At 38.5% G+C, this 19118-nt stretch overlaps 1 protein-coding gene across 1 annotated transcript; it reads left to right on the plus strand.

Moving 5' to 3' along the window:
* The first annotated feature begins 1861 nt into the window (after window positions 1–1861).
* ZRANB2 (zinc finger RANBP2-type containing 2) lies at window positions 1862–17818 on the plus strand. Its single transcript, XM_030571462.1, has 10 exons — window positions 1862–2002; window positions 3136–3188; window positions 3300–3408; window positions 4709–4791; window positions 6950–7026; window positions 8178–8315; window positions 9467–9639; window positions 12562–12648; window positions 15200–15364; window positions 15908–17818. The coding sequence occupies exons 1-10, from the start codon at window positions 1947–1949 to the stop codon at window positions 15969–15971; spliced, it is 1005 nt and encodes a 334-aa protein (XP_030427322.1). The 5' UTR covers window positions 1862–1946; the 3' UTR covers window positions 15972–17818.
* Window positions 17819–19118: the final 1300 nt, after the last annotated feature.

A 19118-nucleotide genomic window follows, 5' to 3' on the forward strand; every position in this document is an offset into this window, starting at 1 on the left:
GATCGGGGGCGGGGTGCAGGAGGGTTTGGGCTCCGGCCTGGCACCGCTTACCTGCAGCGGCACACTCCCTGCCTGCCTGCCCTGGCCCCATGCCACGCTGCTCACCACATCCCTGTGTGGCCCCTGGGGGAGGTGGGGCACAGGGTTCCATGTATGCCCTTGCCACACCTCCAGGTACCTCCCCCAAAGCTCCCATTGGCCACAGTTCCCTGTTCCTGGACAATGGGAGCTGCAGGGGGCGGTGCTTGGAGCAACGAACGGAGGTTTCCCAACCCCTGGGATGTGGTGCCATGCCGGCTGCTTCTGAGAGTGGTGCGGGTCCTGTGGCACCATGGAGGGCAAATCCCATGGGCCGGATCCAAAGCCCTGAGGGGCCAGATCCAGCCCATGGGCATTAGGTTGTGCCTGTGCACACTTGGCACACCCCGTGCACACGCCTATGTTTGAGTCTATAATGAGAGTCATGACCAGCATGAGTCTGACAGTCCTGTATCCTCCTCATCCTCCTCCGACAGGTGCCTTCAGTGGGTCAGAAAACACAATTGTAATGTCCACCCGTGTCTCCTGGATGCTCTGCATGTTTCTTGAGACAGGAGTGAAAGCCCAAGAGCTCTTCAAATGGTGGTGACTCCTCTCTGTTGCTGGTTCCGGTTGCTGGGACCCAAAAGATGGCTCCGCTGGATGCGTTAGCAAGCCTGAGGTAGGCTGGTTTCACAGGCACAGCAATTCTCTGGATATTTAATTTCACTCAGGCAAGTAATTTAATCGACTCTTCCTTTCCAGACAAGTTTGTGGCTTTTCCTGTAAGAAAACTTACAATTTCATTGCAATGAAGTCCAGTTTGACTCGGTTCTGTGTAATGAACCGGACAGCAACAGAAAAAATTAGAGAGCAGGACCCTCAGCTGGTGTAAATTAGCCAAGCAGCAGTGAAGCTCCAGTGACACCAGTTCATACTACCTGAGGATCTGGCCCATACACTTTGGCTCTGGTTACCTACAGAAACTCTCATAAAAATGTCTACTGTTGCCATTACCAGTCCAATTACAGCACTCTTAGCAGTGTTGGGATTCCTGGGTTAGGCAGGCTGTGGGCATGGTTGCTGTATGCATCTCTGTACCATGTAGCACTGCTCCCAGCACCAGCCAGCATGTCTGATCTCAGCCCAGCCCCTTTCTCTCCCTCTCCCTAGGGTGACCATATGTCCAGTTTTGGCTGGGGCAGTTCTGACCAGCTGTCCTGACTTTTTTTTTTCAAAAGGAGGCATTTGTGTGGTTTGCACTTGCTGACAGTTGGGACAAATGCTCACTTTTGTCAAAAAAAAGGGGGAGGGGGTGGAGCAACATGTGATGGGCATAGGGTGACCAGACAGCAAGTGTGAAAAATTGGGACAGGCACGGTGGGGGGAATAATAGGAGCCTATATAAGAAAAAGACCCCAAACTCGGGACTGCCCCTATAAAATCAGGGCATTTGGTCACCCTAGATGCAGGGGGAGGGAGCAGGCAGAGCGTCCAGCCCCCTCCTGCAGGGGGGGAGGGGAGGGTTCCAGCAATAGACAACAGCCTCGTGTGTGGGGGAGGGGATATCTTGGAGTCCCGTATTCTCCTTGGGAAATATGGTCACCGTTACCTCTCACTCTCTCCTGCTCCCCATTGCCCCGCCCTCCCCCACACGCTCCCTTTGCTTCCCTCTGCCACTTCTCCTCCCCACCCCGCTCCCTCCGATGGGGTCCTCCGGCCCCTAGGGGGAACTCTCCGCACCACCCCCCTTTCCCGGCCGGGCAGGGTGGCTATCCCACTGCCTGATTACAATCCTCCGGCAGGGCTGGGCCCTGTGCGCGCCGAGACTGTGGCTGATAGCGGGAAACAGGCGCTGCGAGGCAGCCCCGCCAGACGCAGGACCGCGGCCCTGCAGCGCCGCTTGGCTCCGGACGCGGTGGGCCAAAATGTCGACGAAGAATTTCCGAGTCAGCGACGGGGACTGGATCTGCCCGGACAAGAAGTGAGGGGGCCCGGGAGCCCCATAGACCGGGGGGGGGTGCGGACCTCGGGGCGCCGTGGACGGGGAGCGGGGCCCCAGGGGTCCGGGGAGCTCAGGGTCCTCGAGTTTTCTTCCTACCGGGCACAGGAGGCGCCGTTTGCGGGGCTGTTACTTCTCCGGGAGCCACAGGCCGGGGAACGGATGGATGGTGGGGCAGGTCCCTGCGCCTGCTCCCCTGCGGGAATCTCTGCTGCCTCCGGCTAGTGTAGCGGGGCCCGCAGTGTGAATAACGCCCTTCAACTCGGAGGCCTCCCCGCCCGGGAGGCTCAACTACTCTGCTGGCTGCACCCCCGGGTCACTTCGCTCCCGGGGCGGCGGCACGATGGCAGCGCTGCACCCACCACACACTGGTCCCGCAACGTGTTCTGCGTGGGTGGCCCCAGGCCCGCGTGCCTCCTCGGAGCCCGATCGCTGTCGGTAGGGCTCGAGGGGCAGGGGTGTGCCTGAGCAGAAACACTGCAGCGCCAGAACTGGAAACTGACATGGCTATAGGAGTACAGGGTACTTAAAAATCTGCAGGGAAACCCAACAATCCTTCAGTCTTATTTATAATCCTTCATTTAGCGTCCAGTATGTTTGAGAAAACATTTAATAAGAAAAGTTAAATATTTACCCAGAGTCCATTATTAAATACAAAATATTTGCCAACTTTTGCGGGATGTTTACAGTTAATGAAGGACCTAGTGCTATTACTGTGAACCAGTAGAATTCTGACAAAATAAAATTGCCAGTGGCCTGTTTGTTTGTGGGTTTTTTTGCTGTTCCGAAATGTGTATTTGTACAACAAAAAGAAAACTAACCACCCTGTTACAAACTGCTAATTTATTTCAGAGGTTAGAAAACAAAAAGTCATTGTTATAAGTTCCTCTGAGTTTTTTATAGAAGTTTTATTTTAGCTAGAAAAATTAAGCTACTAACATTAAAATTGTTCAAGGTGGAAAAATGTCATTATTCGTTTTGCAAAACAAAGAAAACGTTATAGGATTTTTCATCTTTAAAATATTTTCCAAATATAAATTGCTATCATCTTTATCCTCTCCCCATTTAAAAAAAACTGTTAATTGCCCTTCATAAGAATATATTTCTTTTTTCAGGTGTGGAAATGTTAATTTTGCTAGAAGAACCAGCTGTAACAGATGTGGTCGAGGTGACTATCTTTCCAGTTTAGAGTTCCCTTCTCTCATATTTCCCCAAAAATAGATTGAACATTTCATTCTAAGAAACTTCTTGAAAATTATTTTGTTGAATCTATTTTCAGAAAAAACAACTGAAGCCAAAATGATGAAAGCGGGAGGGACTGAAATTGGGAAGACGCTTGCTGAAAAGAGCCGTGGCCTGTTCAGTGCAAATGATTGGCAATGTAAAACGTATGTCGGTTTTGAAACTTTAATATTATTCCTGCTATAAACATTTTTAATTGACTGAAAGGTCATGTATCTTGGATATTTAACTCAGTCAGAAACAATGTAGCTTTTAGTGAGTAGGCAAGAGAAATTGGAACTTTCTTTTTTTTTTTTTTTAAACACTTTTTAAAATAGGGCTTGTGTGTTTTCACATTAGATTCGTTTTCATTTAGCTTTTTCTGGACAACAAATATTTAATCAATATGACTTTGGACAGACAGAATGGTCTTTTGATTACAGCACAGGATTGGAAGTATGTGTTTCATTCCTGATCTGAGTGAAAAATTTCCTGTGTGACTGTAAGCAAGTTACTTCACATCACAGGCTATACTGTGTGCGTGCGGATTTTTTAAAAAAAGAGATGGGCATGGGAGAATGAAACTTACTTCACAGTGACTTTGTGAAGTTTCAAAAGGTGCAAAAGAAGGGCAAAATTCAGCGAAATTATCTTTTTCCACAAACTCTGTACATGTGAATACTTGTATTCTTTGAAACTTTTATGGAAACAGATTTTTTTATGATACCCTGATTTTACGAAGAGCTTCATGTCTCCTGAGACCCTCTTCATTTTGGTTTATGAATTGTCTTTATTAATCTACATACAATTTCCAATCTCTGAATCCTGTACCTATTAGAATATTTTTCCATCTCTAGAAAATGCTAATTGAATTCTGGTTGACGTTTATTTCAAATTTCAGCTTTACAACTTGCACTTGCCCCTGTGTTCCTACAGATTACATCCATGCGCTATTTTTCACCCTCTAACTCCTGTCCTTTTCACACTATTTTCCAATCTTCCTCTGTTTTCTTCCATCTCTACTGCCTTTTTTTAAACAAGCCAAGCACCTTTCCCCAATATATATACAACCCTTGAAAAAAGTGGCAGGTAAAAATGACTTTTGTAGAGTTATGATGTGAAAGTTCCTTTTATGCCCAAATATATGCCATTTTGTTACTATACTATGATTTGGTATAGATATGTGCATGTATATGCATTTTAAGCTTGATCATAGTTGTGCCTCTCTTGGGGTTCTTTGAGCTGACTACTTGACTCATGGCTGTCATCCTTATTCTGGCAAAATTCCTATAGACTTCTCTGGGAGTTGTGTGTACATAAGTACTGCAAGAGTGGGCCCTGATCATGTTACAATTACGTAATTGATTTCATTCTTTTCTGGCGCATGCTGCCTAATTCTCACGGTATTTAACTTGAAATAAAATGTTGCATTTTTACACTTACTTTCTTTTCCCTCCCCGACTAAAGTTGTGGCAATGTGAACTGGGCCAGGAGATCAGAGTGTAATATGTGTAATACTCCAAAGTATGCAAAACTGGAGGAAAGGACAGGTAAGATAAATTTGCCTTTTTAAATATTCAGTTCTCTTCATAAATTTTAGAAATCATAACATAACTTAAATCAAGTGGTCATTTTTAATATGCATAGCAATGCTACCTAGTTGTCGTCTTGCATATCCCATCCTTGTAAGTCTATATACGTGCTAAGTATTACTAGTATGTAAAGTACAAGTGTGATAATGGTTGACCTCAGGAAATCCCCTAAGGTCATTCAGTTTAAACCACTTTCTTAGTTTTTATGAAGATACAGTATTAAAACAAATTCTTAAATAAATTTCCAACAGATTATGTTTAAACTCAGGAGAGGTTAATTTTGAATTTCTGATATGTAGCCATAGAGTCCATCTACACTAGACTTATAAATCAATAATAGGTTACAATATGTTTCCAGTTTGTAATGTAGAATGGAGCATAACTATTTCATAATCGTGTCATGTTTTGGATATAATAAAGTTCCATCTGCATTACAAAATGGAACCATATTATAATTAGGTCAGGGTTGCAACCATGTTGTAACTGGAACTGATTGGGTTGTAATTGTGTAGACGAGCCCAGTAGGTGTTAAATGGTCAGGGAATTGATCTGTTTTAGTATTCTGTCACTTCTCAAATTAGAAGCACAGTACTTAATTTATTCCTCATAGAGAAAAGTACAATTTATCAGTTTTCTGTTTCTTCCACAATTCTGTTTAGTCTTAAAAATAAACTAAGTCATGTTGACCAGTCATATATATTGAAAGTACATGTAGCACAATTCATTTATAGTTGTTTGTAAGAAATAAAAATTATAGCTGAAATTAAAATTGAAAATTAAAATAAGTAGTTCTGAGCTCCTGGCAGATATTCAGAAATGATGAAATATGTTGGGGACTCTAAACAATTGAACAAAATACATGCTGGGTTTGTGTGTTGAGAATTTTTTTAATGTGTTGCTGCCTTACAGAAAACATTCACTGTGGAAGCCATTCTTATCAGGTGTGAGAAGAGAAGGATGGCTCACTAATGTCTTTTTTACTAAGGATACTTGAATGAAAGGATCTCTGTTTTAGAAGTTCATTTTTTTGTGTGCTAATTATTCCCCCTTTGTAGCCGTCATTCTCTTTTTTTGCGGGGCTATTTTGACATTTGTTGTGTCAAAATATCTGCTATGACTTCAAATGGCAGAACAGTTATTTTGGAAATGGCACGAGCAATGAAGAATGAGGAGTTTAATGGAAGTTCAAGTTTGTTATGATAGTTGGGTATAGACCATTGAAGGGGCAATTTTAATGTATTTACTAGCAATCATTTCAAATGGAATGTGATAAATAATGTGATCAAATAACCTTAAGGCTTCACTTTATAAAATATTCCCTGTATGCAACAAAAAGCAGTAACAAAATTGTGCTTTAAGCAGAAGTGTCAACTCAGTGATATTCCCTTTCCCTCTGCTTTCCTTCTGAAATCACCTATAAATGTAGGGTTAAACAAAACATGCAAAAAATGTTTTTGGGGGACTAGATTATCTCCCATCCCAAATTTGCCTGGCAAATCTATAGGGTGTCAGGGAGTCTGTTTCAGCTTCTTGATTCTCAGGCCCACTCTTGATCGTATTCATCTTAAAACTGCTAGCAGAGTCTTAAATTCCACTTCTGCGTTATGGGCTATAATGGACCCTAGATCATGGAAGTATGGCAGTGGTGGAACAGAGCCCTCTGCCCTGACACGCCCTGTGGGTCAGAAGGAGAGGCAGGGTCTGGCTGCAGCTCAGATGCTTCAGCAGGGTGTCCTCCTATACAAGAGGAATTCTCTGCTGGACGTTTGCAGCCTGATTATGTCTCTTTCGTGGCACTTGGCCCTTAATTAGCTAAACAGTCGCAGTGGGATGTGTTTCTTTCATTTAGCGAAGGTTACCTCAGTTTCTCAATTAGATATGTAAAAACTATTTTTGACACACTTGTGTGAGAACAGTTCAATGTCTACTTCCCTTCAGATTGCATAATATTCCTGGTATAGATTTCGTGATAGCTTATACATCTAGAAACATCTTCTATTGGATTTTAATCAGATGTAGCATAATAAAAGTATTTACCAAAGACTTTGAATTTAGTGTAATTGAACTTACACAATATAAGAGGTTATCTAGTACATTCTTATCTTACAATTTACAGGATATGGAGGAGGTTTTAATGAAAGAGAGAATGTTGAGTATATAGAACGTGAAGAATCAGATGGGGAGTATGATGAGGTAAGATTATGTATAATTATTACATTGGAGGAACATAAGTTAAAGTGAAGAGATTTGTGTTAAGAGCACATATCTGGCAGGGAAGTCTGGCTTGAGAAACTAACTCAGGGTATATCTACGCTGCAAGCACTATAGTGGCACAACTGAAGTTATGCCATTGTAGTATAGACTCTTCCTGCAGCGATGGAAGGGGGTTTTCTGTTGCTGTAATACATCCACCTCCTTGAGGTGCTAGGGTCAACAGAAGAATTGTTCCATTGGCCTAGCTGCCATTGATAGTGGGGTTCAAGCTTTAACCTAGCTGCAACTACCTTAGGTTGATCTAACTACATCCGTCTGTGCATGAAATTTTTCACAGCCTGAGTGATGTAGCTACATCGACCTAAGTTTAAGGCGTAGACCAAGCCTCAGCCACCCAGGCTTAGGGTGAGGGAAGCTAGCTGTATAAATCTTCTGAATTATGGCTCTTGCCGATTCATATGTGAAGCAGAATTGGTGTGGAATCTGAAAAGTTGAGGGGGTAAACGTCTAAAAATCAGTTAAAATTTAAATTGGTAGGAGTTAACTGTGGTTTGTTCCATTAGTTTAACTGCTTGCAAGATCTGCTTTAGATTTCCTATGCTGTTTTCTTTAGGGTGCTCATACTGCTTCCCAATATACTGAAGTCTGTTATAAAGCAGTCTTGTAAAGCATATGCTGTTTGATTGCATCCACATTTTAGATGAATTTATCAGAATATGTGAGGCTACTCATAGACATTGTGATGTGTCTTTCATTTTAGATCTACAGTAGGTTTTTGCTGAGTAGACATTTGCCTTCTCTGTCTCCGCACATAGCAACAATATATTTTTTTATTTGTAGTTAAAGCAGGGCTTTGGAGCTGTGCTCCAGCTACACTCCAGCTCCATGCAAAAATCTGCAGCTCTACTGCTCCGGAGCTGCTCTGCGCTTCGCTCCAAAGCCCTAAATTAAAGTTGTTTTTACTATTTTTCACTTTTTCCCACAAGGCTTACAAAAGTCTTTGTTCACTATAGTCTTTTCATGTTAGCTCAACGGGCGGCTGCTTGTTTAATATACTGTAATTAGTATTACTTGTAGTGGAGTGGGCGGAAACAAAGCATGTGTCACTCACATTATTTATTTGCAATTAGTTTGGTCGCAAAAAGAAAAAATACAGAGGGAAGCCAGTTGGGCCTGCATCTATCCTGAAAGAAGTAGAAGATAAAGAATCTGAAGGGGAAGAAGAGGAGGATGAGGATGAAGATCTTTCCAAGTATAAATTGGATGAGGTAAAATAATTCTTGTTCTTTGTTACTGCTAACATACTATGTTCTTACTAAGTGAGATTGGCCTTAATTCTTAGCTGCTTGTAAATGAGTATTGTTATACAATACATAAGTTATAAATAAGAATATGTTCTCCTAACCTCTGTATGCGTATTGGAGTGGGATATGTGTGTATTGGAAGAATGCATGAGCTGAGGAGAGTTTGTCAGCCTGAACTCTGTATTTGTTGCTTTGAATGACTGCGGTCAGAATCTTACCACTTAAACTTACATTTATATTTTAACTTTGGGAACAGAATTAATCATTGTATGAAATATATGTTATATATATATAGGCTGTCTTAATAGGTAGATCCAGTAGATTATGGTGAAAATGCACACTAACATCTTTTTGAATTACCTACTGCTGCACTATTTCTAATGTTTTCAAAATAAATGTCAACATGGACTAGACATGTTCCAGATGTCTTCTGTTAAATGATGCTGGCTTTATTTTTAGCTATAAAATTGAAATAAATATCCTTCTGATCTGCAGTTTTGTTTTTTATACATAGTGATTGTTAAATATTAGTTGTTCCTTTTAGGCCATGATCATGAAAAGACTTGTGCACATATTTACTTTTATACACAGACCAACAAATCAATGGGACTTCTCAGAGTGTAAAGTTAAGTATGTAAGGAATTTGCAGAATTGGAACCTAAGTTTGGTAATGAGATAGACTTCCTCTGAGCCTGAGAATTCTGCCAGGCAAAATAAAGCTTTGTCTCATTTTTTTAAAACAGTCACTGAACTGTAATACAAATGCTGACATTATAATTCACTACCTAACTTTTTAATTATTTAGTCATTCTGCAGGTTTTTGAGAATCACTTTTTTCAGTCCTATTTTATTGCTGTTTCTGAAATTATTTTTATGTAGCTATTTGATCTTTAACAAGCTGCACTCAGTGCTTGAGATTTTTTTGTTATCTTAACAAAAGAGAACTAAAAAAACGGATTTGAAAAGATTGGGCAATAAACTCCAAATAAAATACAGAATAAGAGCAAGTAAAAACTACTACTACTCCAAATGAAAATAGTCTAAAATGTAATCCTACTTTCTGCATATTTTCTTCATATTTAAGTCTCCAAACCAAACAGTCTGCATTTTTTCAGGATGAGGATGAAGATGAGGCTGATCTCTCAAAGTATAATCTTGATGCCAGTGAGGAAGAAGATGCTAATAAGAAAAAGAAATCCAACAGGCGCAGTCGCTCTAAATCTCGATCTTCCCACTCACAATCTTCATCGCGCTCATCCTCACACTCAAGCTCAAGGTCTAGGTCAAGGTAAACGGGTACAGGTCAAGGGTAACGCCAGGCAAAATGTCAGTATCTAACTTCTTTATTTACATCTTTTTTTCTTGATTGACTTATAGTTTCAGTTAATAATGTGACAGTTTTATATATTCAGTTTACACAGGTAGATTACATTTTTATAATGGCCTTTTGTAGCTCCACAGTTTTAAAAGTGAGGGCTTCTTTTAGTTTGTCACTTTGCTTTCAGTGAGTTAATGTTTCAGCTGTATCTGTAACAATTATGGCTTATAAAAACAGGAAAGCTTGAAAACTAATTGTAGTCCTTTTGACTTGCTATTGAGTAGTCACATTTAGTGTTAAATAGACACTTTTTTGGAAGTACTGAGGATTGTTGGGAGAAAAGTAGACAAACTGGGAGGCAGGGATAGTAAAGTAGGAGGTAATGCAATCAGAGCAGATAAAGTAGAAGGCCACTATTGGAAAATGCCTTGAAGGTGAAGAAGATAAACTTGAGTTTCATGTGGTAGAAAAGGGGAAGTCAGTGGAGGGATTAAGATGATTATGATGTGGTTAGAGCATCAGGCAAGGAAGATGATCTTAACTGAGTTAAAGAGTTTGCAGGGTCTACATGGGTCTCAGTGAGGCCAGATAAAAGCTCTAATTTGCACATTTAAAGAGAACACAGAAAAGCTTATTCTCAAATCAGTAGTGAACCAACCATTTAATAAACACATCATTTTATTAGTTGGTTAAAAAAATCTCTATTTCTCAAGCTCCTTAATACTAACAAATGTAAGATTAATACATTGATATCTAACTAGTAGTAGTATAGCTAAGAATTAGTTATTGTAAGAGGAAGCTTATAATTTGACCATAATAAATTGCCCAAGTTGAAACTTAGTGAATAACCTCTTGGTTTAGGAGAATTTGCACCTGCAGAAAAATCCATTAGGACGGTCTCAAGTTCTTGGAGTAAAAAAAAAATATATAAACCAAGAGGTTATTCACTAAGTTTCAATATATATATATATTTTTTACACTTTAACAGCTTCTCTGTTTAAAATATCAGCTATTGTTTTGCCAGAGTTTAAGGTAAGTGAGGCACACTTTGCTTTTGTCTCTGAAGTGGCCAGGATTTCAAATATGTGAAAATTAGCTTTCCTTTTTCCTTTTTGTTAGAATGTGTATATTAAATGTTTTACTTGGCCTACATGACAGCATATTGTCTCTGCACCTTCCATTCAAAACTCATTTGCTAAGTGCACCGTCCTTGCCTGACTTTTTGAACCCTCTATTGAATTCCACTTTTCCACTTCATAAAGTTTCTTCTGTACAGAATGCCCTCCATGAACAGATCCATAGATCACTATCCTTTCCTTGAAATGCCTCCGTAAGGTCCACGTAGGCTAGAGTCCCTTCAAGAAGCTAACCAAATATTATTGGCAGAGCTGATTGGCACTTGCCAATTTGTTTATCAAAAAACACATTTTGATAGTACATTTTATTTCTCTTCTTCAACCCTTCATCTTAAGAGTCTGAACTCTGAGAGGCAGGGACTGTGTGAACTGCACCCACTGCATGGGAGCTACTGGAATGCAAATAAGATTATCTGTCATATTTTTTAAAAAAATAGTACAAACTACAGTCAGCTCAAATGAAGGGTCAAACATAAATTCACAAACCTCAAAGTTGATGAAAAGTAGTTTAATTTATTTTGTGTTTCCTGGGATCTCCCAGTGTTGGTTGGAATCTTGTCACAGGTACTTCAATACATATTCGCAACATTGGGCTGAGTCTTTATTTAATTAAACATAAATGTGTGTTCAAAGGGTTTTGAGTTCTCCTTGAAGGTTTTGTTTTTGTTTTTTAGAAACCTAAATCTTATCTTGCTAGAAATAAAAGTGCAGACTATTCTTATTCTGTATAATATGATGAAATAGAGACATTGGTAACAAAATATTTATTGGGAGTTATGGAATTAATTTACCAAATAGTGCCAGAAAAGATTATTAACTTTTGATTTGACATGTCTTCTCTTCAAAATAATTACAATTATACCAGACTTGTAGTACTGTACTCCTGCTTCTTGCATTTTAAGGACACCATCAATTTGAAAATTTCATTAGTTTAAAAACATTGTAAGGTTACAAGTAATGCCTGAGATTTCCATAAATTAGCAAAAAAGAAAATTTACTCTTGTGTGTGCACTGTGCCTTTTATACAGAGGAAACAATGAGAGTGATTATAGGCAGTTTCACACTTGCTGAAAAGAGCCTTCTAAATATCAACAAGTGAATAACAAATCTTGACACTTTAAAGAATTTGTTTAAGAAATGTTCATGATAGTGTATTTGGAGTACTATATCAGACACTAGGACTCCTAATTTAATACACTTCTAAAAATCCAAGCTGATGGTGTCCCATTAAGGTGAAAATTACAAGATTTGGTTTGGATTCATGAAATAGTTAAAGGGTAAGCAATCATTTTATTAACTTCACCGAATAACTGCTACCCTACTTACTTTGTCTGCTTTCACAATTTAATTACTAGTTCTAATGACAGCTTTCTATATCTTAATAGGAAGCCATTAATAAAAACCTTAACTTCTTTATGCCATTCCTTATATATTGGAAATTCTGACTAGAATTATCCATCAACAGTTGAAAGTATTTAAATAACTCCAATGTACAATCTGGCAAAACTTTAAAGACCAAATAAAGTCTTTCATGAATCCGGGCCCTAGTACTTTAATGTGTGATAAAGAGCTGCATCTGCATATTGTTAAAAACAAATTATGAAAGAAAATGAATATTAATATTTGAAACTTTTCAAAAATAAGAACTAGTATTTCAGATGCTAGGGTGCAATGATCAAAATTCTAGATGTAATTTTACAATAATCATATCTCAAGGCTGTTTAAGTATTGGAAAAAATCCTCCATGTTGTTTCAGGTCCCATTCAAGAAGCTCTTCGAGTTCCAGATCAAGATCTCGTTCCACTTCCAGAGAACATTCTAGATCTCGTGGGTCGAAATCAAGGTGAATGAGGTAGCTTTCTCCCTGCTTTGCAGAGAGAAATTAAAAGGGTAGCAGAACTGATTGCTTGTTTGTTTCTCTAAAAAACTATTTTGACTTAACTCATTTTCAGCATGGAAGTCAATTGTTCCCAGGTCCAGTGTTCTAAGGAGTTACCACTATTAAATGAAATAATTATTCTTGAAAATGCAAGTTTTTTTTTAATGAGAATATTATTAAAAGTCTGGTCTAAAGCTAAGCAAGTGGCTAACCCGGTGTCTGCAATATGTCAAAGAGAATTTGAATGCATATTTTTCCTTGAAATAATTCTTGCAACTTTATTTACTGTTTCCTCTGGCAATTAAGTGTGAAATATTAGAAGATGTGCTATACTCTTATTTTGTATATGTTGGTAACGTATGTGAACATGCATTAGACAAAACTGTTGAAACCTTTTTGTAAATGTGGGGGAAATATGTGAAATCACTGATCAATTACTCACGTAAGTAACCCACTGAAGTCTGAGATCACTCGCATGTGGTCAAGGCAAGTAAGACTTAGTCCAGATTTTCTGGATATACTCATTAATGATGATTTAGCTAGTCTTTTTGTATAGCAGTTATTGAACTGTGCAAGGCAGCCAAAGCTAGCAAGTAGTCCTTGTGATGAGTTCACTGAGGCTTCCTGTTGACAGAAGTTTTTGCAGTAGAATGCAAATTCACCTTTTTTTTTTTTTTTCCCATTCCTGGAGAGGGCCCTATGGTGTGAAACAAGTGGGGCAGGGCATCTAAAAATAGTTTTGCATCCCTTGTGTAGCACAAACCTCTTGAGTAGCCTCATTTAAGGGGTGGAGTATAAGCAGGGATTCCATTATCTCCTAAAGAGAAAACCGTGGAAGTGCTCCATGCAGCCTCTGTGGGTATTGCACACTCCTTATGGCAGCATGTGGACTCCCCTCCCCACCTTTGACCACAGTAAAATAGTATAGATAGTGAACGCTTGGATAAATAAAGATACATCTGACCCTCATGGTATATACTCTACACAGCTCCCTACCCACCCGAGCAGTGCCTCCCTGTCTACAATGTTGTTTTTAGCAGTGTAGTGTAGGGAAAGGCTCTGCTGCTGGAGCTTTCCTCCCCAGCTGGGGAAGACTCCCAGCAGTGGACAGAGAGGCTCCAGCAACTCCCTGTAGTAGGGGAAAGGCTCCAGCAGCATGGAGCTGCTGGAGCTTTGCCCCACCACAGTGAAAGACTTTGGGAGGAGGGAAAGTTCTGGCAGGGGGAAGGCAGTGGGGAAAGGTTCCCACTGCCACCCCCATGCCAGAGCCTTTCGTTGCCCCATGTAGCTACATACTGCAGTGTGGATGCATCCAGCTTTTCACAGTGGCATGGAGCTGCACTTACCCTACATGCTGCAGCCAGTGGTGTGCAGTGTGGATGTATCTTATGAAACTGTTCTGTAGCTGCTCTGAGGGAAGGATTACTCCTCATTTCACCCTCCATGTGCCCAATGTCCATATTAGCTATATTTGTCCTGGGCATTAGTTGGAATTTTAGCCTAGTGAGAATTGCAACTAGTATAAAATTAAGTAATAAAAGACAAAGCAAATTATTATTTGACATCCCATTGATACTGAAGCAACAAGTTCAGAACAAGTTATTTTTAGGATACAAAATTGGTTTAAAAATGGATTTCATACCTGTCTATTAAATTGCTTAACTTCTGTGAGTGCTTTATTATTTACAGTGAAGATTGTGAAACATTTCTGCAGGTCTGATATCTGAAAAAGTACTGTCACCAAATCCTCTTCGGTGGATTTAACATTGGGCTTGGAAATAGAATGTAGGACCTCCTAACTTCATCACTTTTTCAAATCCACAAATAATGTTTTTTTTTCATGAGAAAGTAGTTGATTTCTGTGAACATAGATGACAAAATGCCATGCAAGATATTTTGCTAACATTTTTAGTTTATTAAAATTGCTTCAGTTTAGTAGAAGTCTTGCAAACTCAAATAGGCGAATTTGGGTGGGAGGGATAGCCATTTTTTGAGATTTCTTCCAATTTTAGTATTTTTTTAAGGCAGTTTATTTTTGAAGTATCCTTGGTTTAATGATCCACAATGGAATATCTCTCTCTACCGGTAAAGTGAAACATGATTTTAAATAGCTTATGTTAAATCTGTAGTTCTCCTACCTCTCACTTTATGGACTGTACTACTTAGCACGAGTATAGTTGTCTTGTAGGCCATCTCTCATCCCAGTCTCCTGCAGTATGTTTAACAAAAAAGCTTAATTGTTGAGAACACTGGGAACAGGCTCCCAAACCACTGGTCCACAATACCATATTTCAAAAGCATTACTTTAAAAATAAGGTTTTTTTATTGTTAAGGTAGAAGTTCTTATTGATTGTTAACTAAGAAGTAAGTATTAAAATACCCACAAATACATTTTACAAAATGTTGTGGCAAATCTTGTATTGAATCTTCTTTGATCTGAACTCTGTAGTAGACTTTTGCTGTCTTCTTTGTATTATGCACAAATTAAATAAAATTTATTTCTTAATCAATAAAGATCCAGCTCCAGGTCCCATAGGGGGTCTTCAACCCCAAGAAAAAGATCTTACTCAAGCTCTCGTTCATCATCTTCCCCTGAGAGAGGCAAGAAGCGGAGTCGCTCTAGATCTTCTTCGCCCGGTGATCGCAAAAAAAGACGTTCGAGATCACGGTCACCCGAAAGGTTTGGGTTTATGTAGAATAAGAATGGGTGCATTTAAAATTTGTGTAATACACTTTGTGAAGAAATGAAATGAACTGGGAAAGGATTGATTTTTATCAGTTATTCATTTTGGTATTTAAAAATAGATTTCCTGCCCTCCCTCTCCCAATTACCATGCTGCTTTTTAAAACATAAATGTTTTAAAACCATCAAAAAAAATCTTCCTTTGCAAAATCAACTGTTAAGAGCTTGTTCCATAGAAAAAAGACCTAGATAACCATTGTTTCACTGTTTGAAGGGGCTAATGTACTCCATTGCTTGATTAACTTTCATAAATTAATAGTGTGACATCAAGGAATTGTAAATTTAATATGAAGTGTGGTAAATTTAATACTAAAAAGTGTAATACATTAGTGAGCCTAAACAGAAGGTTTCAGATTATTTATATATTCAGTTTATATATTACCCCATCAAATAAATTAGTCTTCTAACTATTGTGGGTGTGAGTGATACAATTAATTTGAACTTATTTCTTTGCATGTTTTCTCTGTTTGTATCTTACAGACGCCGCAGGTCGTCATCTGGATCTTCCCATTCTGGTTCCCGTACAAGTTCTAAAAAGAAATAATGCATTAAAGTTCACATTTAAAAAAAAAAAAATCCAGTCCAGTGCATGAGGCATATTTTTAAGAAGTTGGTGTCTTATTTGGTCAGAAGTGCTAAATCTGCTAGTAGAAATGCATGTTTGTCCTTGCTTTCTGGGAAGCTTTGTTCATTCATTAAACAAAAAGTAAGGTAGCATTTTAAGCCATAAATTTCCCAAAGTAGGTGTGTACTTTTCATTATTCCATTTATCTCCTCAGATGTTGCATATTTGTATTGTTAAACAATGTATAATTGGGCCCACATATTTTAGTACTACCACATGGTTGGTTTGTTTTTTAATTTTTAGGGCTCCAACCCATTACATTATTTACCATTCCCTGAGCTGTGAATGGAGACAGGTTGATCTGCTTAGTCCCACCCTCCAAAAGAAAGCTGCCTGCACATAACAGCTCCTGAGCTTCTTTGATGCACTTTTGCTAGAACCAGAGGAAATTACTACAATTCTAAGGCTAAAGTATCCCATAGGGGGAGGTTTTAGGCTAGGCTTCCAATTCTTCTGTATTTAAACAAAAGTTGTGATGAATGGCAATTCTCTCACTCACATTTAGTGCAGACGTCCGATTCCCGCACCCAGTATTAGGTTCTGTAATGGGTAAGTGAGACTTCCACTCTCCCAGCTTGAAGGCTTTTGGGATCATTAAGCACTCTCTTCTCCATAGCTGAGGTCTCTATGGAGATTTAGCCTATTTGATCCTGTCTTAGCCAAGGAGAAGCCTGTTTTCTGCAGTAGGTTGCTGGATGCAATTTAATTTCCATATGTATGAAGTCTGTGATCCTCTCTTAGAAAGGGGACAGTCTTGTATGGACTTGTAATGCTGAAATCAACATTATGTAGCTACTTTTGAAGTGTTGGGGGACTTTATGAAACTAGTTTCTTTGGAGTTACAGTACAGGGTTGAAGCCTCTGCACGCCACCAGTCAAAGATTAATTTGGGCTGGAGAGAGATTTTTTTCCACAGTAAATTTTACTTGTGGTAGATAAACTGCATAAGAAGTTCTCCGGAAATACAGATAAATCTGTGCTTCTAAATAAATGTGATCAAAGATCATCACTGTTCCCCTAAACTTTATAAAATTTATGGCTTAAAATGCTTTATGAAATTTGTTTTATTAGCAGTATCAGATTAAAGCCTGGTCACTCTTGAGCTCCGTTTGGTTAAGAAAGATTTGTTAAGTTATCTTCAGTGGCGTCACAAGGTAAGTATGTTAAGGGAAAATAATGTTTTTTAAAACAAAAAAGCAATATATCTGTAATTATTTGAGTAGTAAAACTTTCAACATCTTTGATAAGTTGCTTTTGTAAAACGAACTTCACAAGACAAACGGAGCAAAATTACATTCTGCTTTTCTTTTTTTTAAATGACTTTTTAAGTTCCTTTTGGACTGATTTGACAGAGCAAAATGTTTTTGTTGTAGAAATATTTTGATAATCTTTTTGCAGAAAAAATTGCCCTGCAACAACTTCTTTATCGCTTTCTTTTATATCTGATTTCCTTGCTAAATGTAGTTTAGATTGCACAAGAACAGTTAGTTTCTCTTAACTGTGCCTCTGACTTCAGGAAAGTCTACCTACTAAATTGTAAAAATTAGATCTATTAGAAGCTATATGTTACCTTTTGGTTTATTCTTGTGCTTTGTATTAAAATTGTTGCTGTACTTAGAGAAAAGTTTTTAAATTTTAGCAAATGGTAGGCTACAGATAACTGAGGAAAATTATGGTATCATTTGGCTTAGATAAAATGTACTAGGTCATTTAATGAAGAAATGATTCTGCAGACAAATGTAAATAAAGCCTGTGAGTCAATTATACAATGAGTGTTTCTGTTTAGACATGTAGAACAAATCTTTCTATCTGCTGGCTCTCTTTAAACTTTTCGCAATGCTAAGCCTTTTTATTCTGTTTAAAATATCTGTGATGTAAGAAGAACTAGCAACTTAAAGGCAAAAGCAGTTAATCCAACCCCAGCATGTCTCGAAAAATACAAGCAATATCCATTCTTATTGAATAACTAAATCAAAAAAACCACTGGGCAATAGATCAGAATCAGGCCCACTTTGTGTGAAACGGATTAGTCTTAGGGCTTGTTTCAGGAAAAAGAAATCAACTTCTGTAGCCTAATGTTGTAATTTGACTACAGTAAAATATTGTCCCATGGCCTTCTGCTTGGCCTTGCACACTTCCTAAGTAAAGACCTTTATATTTGGATTACAAATACCAGCTATACAGTAAATGTTGGAATTTCTACAGACCTCTTTTAAACCTGGAAAACTTATATTATCCCAGATGAAGGGAAACTGCTCTGGTTAGGAATAAAAGAAATGTCTTCATGGAAATGCATGATACTGTATTTCGAAAACATAGAGTAAAACTGAATAAAAACAGACCATTCTAGTTTCATTATCCAAACAGAGTGAAAATGGAAAATGCAAACCATGAATGTAAAAGATGAAGAGTAACTGATTTTTTTTTTAAAGGTCAGCTGAATTGCTTTTTAAATAAATAGTTGGGAGAGAAGAGTATGGGTTGAAATCCTAAATCATTAACAGAATGCATATGTAGCCTGCAAATTGCAAAGTAGTACGTTTTAAAAGTAAACAGATTTACTTGCCCCAGACCTAAATTCAGTGATTTGTTTCTTCTGCAAGAGGCGAGGGTGACAAAAGATCAAGGGATTGCTTATGTTAAGTATGTCTTTATCTTTCAGGAAAAATATAATAACTTAACTTAAATAATTAGCATTATACTAACTTGGAGCAGGCAGGATTAGAATGAGTATGTCTAATAATTTGAGACAACTTTCCATCCCTGCACTGTGCATGAAACTTAAACCAAATAAACATGTTTTTTTACATTTTGAGGTAAATAGCCATGCTATTACCGACATGTCCTCTGTGGATCAGGCACAGAGGATGCCATGTAATATACGCTGACCACGGGGTTATACTTATGCATTTTTATGTCATGGGAGGAATATGTGAAATATGTAATCATAATATATTCAAAACTACCGAAAGGGGTTTTAATTTCATTTTTAAACTCATATTGCACCTAATTGTTGTGGAGAAATTTTACCATGTAAAGGGAAAGCGCTGAATGCAAACTTAAGAA

The sequence above is a fragment of the Gopherus evgoodei genome, chromosome 8 (genome assembly GCF_007399415.2).
Source record: "Gopherus evgoodei ecotype Sinaloan lineage chromosome 8, rGopEvg1_v1.p, whole genome shotgun sequence".
Classification (NCBI taxonomy): domain Eukaryota; kingdom Metazoa; phylum Chordata; order Testudines; family Testudinidae; genus Gopherus; species Gopherus evgoodei.

Coding starts and splice junctions, on each gene's coding strand:
- ZRANB2 (XM_030571462.1), top strand. CDS start 1,947: ATGTCGACGAAGAATTTCCGAGTCAGCGACGGGGACTGGATCTGCCCG. Junction 3,409..4,708: donor AATGATTGGCAATGTAAAAC/GTATGTCGGTTT, acceptor CCCCGACTAAAG/TTGTGGCAATGTGAACTGGG. Junction 8,316..9,466: donor CCAAGTATAAATTGGATGAG/GTAAAATAATTC, acceptor GCATTTTTTCAG/GATGAGGATGAAGATGAGGC.